Source organism: Clupea harengus, chromosome 18 (genome assembly GCF_900700415.2).
Source record: "Clupea harengus chromosome 18, Ch_v2.0.2, whole genome shotgun sequence".
Classification (NCBI taxonomy): Eukaryota; Metazoa; Chordata; class Actinopteri; order Clupeiformes; family Clupeidae; genus Clupea; species Clupea harengus.
Window position 1 is genome coordinate 2,046,629 of NC_045169.1, and position 3,905 is coordinate 2,050,533.

General features: G+C 47.9%; 1 protein-coding gene across 4 annotated transcripts in view; it reads right to left on the reverse strand.

Moving 5' to 3' along the window:
• Nucleotides 1-1,086: 1,086 nt before the first annotated feature.
• exoc6b (exocyst complex component 6B) overlaps nt 1,087-3,905 on the reverse strand; it is an 89,684-nt gene continuing 86,865 nt past the window's right edge. For all 4 annotated transcript variants that reach the window (XM_012822213.3, XM_012822215.3, XM_012822214.3 and 1 more), the window contains one exon: nt 1,087-3,013. In XM_012822213.3, the coding sequence (XP_012677667.2) occupies nt 2,887-3,013 (127 nt within the window). In that variant the 3' untranslated portion in view covers nt 1,087-2,886. The remainder of the gene's footprint in view (nt 3,014-3,905) is intronic.

Here is a 3,905-nt window from a genome sequence, read left to right on the forward strand (position 1 = left end):
ATAAGATAAATATGCATCAGCCCAGAGGTGATGCGAGGCCATCATATTTCTCCACTCGAGACTGCCCTACACATGAACTGATTTGTATTAGTATTTGTACTGCATCATATTTGGTTTACATTTGCATACGGTCCTGAGAATACCCCCTTTTTTTAAAACGGGATGCTTTTCTCATTGAAATAAACTGGAGAAAGACGAGAAATGGAAACAAGGACGCTGCTAAGATGAGTGGAGTCTGGGGATTGCAAGGCTTTATTGGTTTCCAAGCTGGCAGAACCGTTTTCCTGACCTCCAACAAGAAAAACTCCCTCCCAGTCGCGCTCAAGTGAACCCAAAAGGGGATTGTTGTACCCACTCTAGTCAAAACATGCAGGCACTTACCACCCAGGGAAGGCCACGGTGGTGCCCCTCGACAAGGGCAAGGGTGTCAGAGCACACAGTGAGCATTTGTGGTGGTCTGGTCACACCTCACAGACGTCCTCACACACACACACACACACACACACACACACACACACACACACACACACACACACACACACACACACACACACACACACACACACACACACACACACACACACACACACACACACACACACACACACACACACACACACACACACACACACACACAAATATCTATTGTTGTAAGGTCATGTGTACATGCCCTGTTGTAAAAGCACAAAGGGAAGCAGCAGTCTGATACATATGAGACCAGGACTGCTCTTCCGTTTCCACTGTTTGCTTCAGACAGGGGATTGAGATTGGCGGATGTGGAGTTGTGAGGAGGTGGGGTGGCATTCAGTCTCCAGAGATCCCCACTTCAACTCCTCAGCATCACCTGCTCCCATCCTCCAGCGGCTCTCCATAGCCATCTCCACAGCACAGCAGAATCCCATATGGGTGGTCCCAGGTCACATGAGGCCGCCTGAGCAGTTATAAGTTCTAAACGAATATCCATTTAAATATACAGGGGAATTATGTATGTCTGTCTTCTGACCTCCCCTTCCTCCTGAAAGCTGCAGCGCAAGTTAACGCAAGGGCATTTTGAAAACCAAGGATTTAAATGACGAACAAAGATGCTTTTCAGTTTGGTTGATTTATTCAGTATTGCTCTTGGCCATGTTTTTAAGCTTTATTAGTATTGCAGAATTATCCATTAGTGGTTGAACACAACACAAGTGTATAGTGCGGCAGTGTCTGTCTGTCGACAGAGAACCCCATCCAAACAGTTTCATTTCAAACCCAAGGCTCTCACGACAGCAAGCCCTCTGTCTTCGCCCGCGCATCAGCTCTGACTGGGGCCCAAAAGAAGCACAACTTTGACACACACGCAAACACACACAAGTACAACAGTGTGTCTTTTCCTCAAAACTCCAGTTGGATGCAGAATACACCTAAATTATCAATTGGTCTTGCAAACACACACATACACATACACAAGCACACACACACACACACACACACACACTCCTATAAAATCTCAACATGACACATCTTGTCCCTTTAAAGCTGAAAGGACAAGGACATCTTCCCTTTTGTATCTTTCAACCAATCTGTATCCCTTTGTTTGAGTGTAGAGTCACCACTTGTACAAGCTTGTTACACAGAGCTGTAACATTTGAATGATGTCTTAACCAACCCCATGGAGTGGATTAGACCTTTTCTGACTGCCCAAATTTAGATAAGACATCCACAGCCTTGACTTCTTTTGGACTCAAAAACCACTCTGAAATAGTATTGCACCTATTGACCAGGAAAAGATTAAAATGACAAAAAGAACCCACCCTTTACATAATGAAGGTTTTGTACAAATGCTCAACTGTTCAAAAGCGTACACACACACACACACACACACACACACACACACACACACACACACACACACACACACACACACACACACACACACACACACACACACACACACACACACACACACACACACACACACACACCCTCACATGTTTATGGAAGACTAGACCCTTTGTATTCAGTGGCTACACTAACTGTCTCACAACCCTAGATATTAAAAGGCGTCTACACAATAGTTACGCAGGCTATATTTGTAACGGCAAGACAAGGAGAGGCATGTCAAGCATGACAAAGGATTAAGGCAAACACTAACGCTGTGGCACTCATCTTTACCATAAACTCAACCCCTCCTTCTCCTCCTTCTCAAGAAATACACCTTCCCCGGCTGCGGCCCACTAAAAGCTTCCTATGGTTATCTTGGCTAGTACAATCAGTGTTCCAGTTCCATCAGGTGAGAAACCGCTGTGCACTGACCACAGGGTATGAGACGACTAAACTGCTCGTAGTCCAATCATCTGACTCTTTACAAACTTAAGTCTTTCAACAGTTGTAAAAAAAACCACACAGGCATCAGTAACGACTGTACCAGCTCAGCAAAGTTGAATGTGTGCAATGGGTAAAGTATCGTCCAGCATCTTTCTGAACACACTTTGTGTGGCTGGGAGATGTGGCACTCTGCACATCCATCCCAACCAGTCTGTTCTGTGGAGGGGATCAAACTGCATCCACATCCCTCTCTGTGCTTGGAACAAATCCTATTGGAAGACGGGAATTCAGAGGAAGATACAAAAAAAAAAAAAAGAAAAGAGCATCTCCCTTCTGGTTGGAGTTTAAAGGCATTCTGTTTCAGGGAGCCTTGCGAGGGGAAGACATGCTTAAGAAAAAGCAGGTGGCACTTCAGAATAAAGCAAATATACTTATAAAAGATGAGCAACTGTGATGGTTCTGTGACAGGCATCTGTACGTTAGGGTCATGCTTCCCACTGGGGGAGGGTGATGGCAGAGGTGACCTATGAGGAGAGGCTGGAGTGTGTCAGCTGACACCCGACTGCCAATGAGAGGGCATTCTCAGGACTGATGGGAGGCGATGAGGTTCCTCAGCTGCTTGACCACGGTGTCGATGAGCTTCTGCTTGTCTCGCTCGTTCTTGCGGAACTGTGAGAACATGTTGTTCTTCCGGCTGGTGTCCTTCATTCTGCATGGAAGGAAGAAGAGTGTCAACACAAACACACAAACACAAACAAACACACACAAACAAACAAACAAACACACACACACACACACACACACGCAAGTTCATTGTCTCACACACAATGCAACACACACAGATGCAACACACACACAGACAAGCACAGACAAGGCAGCCCTGGAGGGCATATGGCCACTCCGGTGAGCCCAGCTGGTGATGCCCAGGCCTGCTCTCCACCGGGGAGGTCTCCCAGTCTGACCCGGCTCATGACCGCGGGTCTGGTGACACCCGTGTCCCTCCGTCACTCTCGCTGCTCACATGATGGGAAGTCTGGACAACAGTCTGGCTGCAGCACAAGGGGGGGGACGGCTAGCGCTCTCAGGCTTGTGGGTGGGCGTGTGCTGGCAGGGGGTGGGGGGGGGGGGGGGTGTGTGGGCGCAGAGGCAAGACGGAGCGCGACGAGACCACCCCGCCAGAAGCTGCCCGCTCCTGCTGTGCCAACTGCCTACCACATCATGAATGCCCCGACCACGGCCCACTACTCTCGAGTGGAGCGGAGCGGAGCGGAGCGGAGCAGCTAGCGACCACCTAGTGTCCCAAGCCAAGAGTCACACACTCGGGCCAAGGACCTCATTCTCTGAGTGGAAGGGACCTGCCGTCTTCTTTCTTAAAAAATATTATTCTGTGTCATTTCAACGACATGTAGGATAGTATCCAATCTGCTGCAAACAAGACTGGCTGTCCCTGTAAAAAAACTGGACCCACATTCCCCAAAGCATTACTGTGTAGACACACACGGGGTGGTGTTGCCCCATAGCCTGTCTCTCTGTCTTATATACTTAGAAAAAGACTTTCATGGAAAATGTCCAATGATGTCTTCCATATCAAACATGGAAAA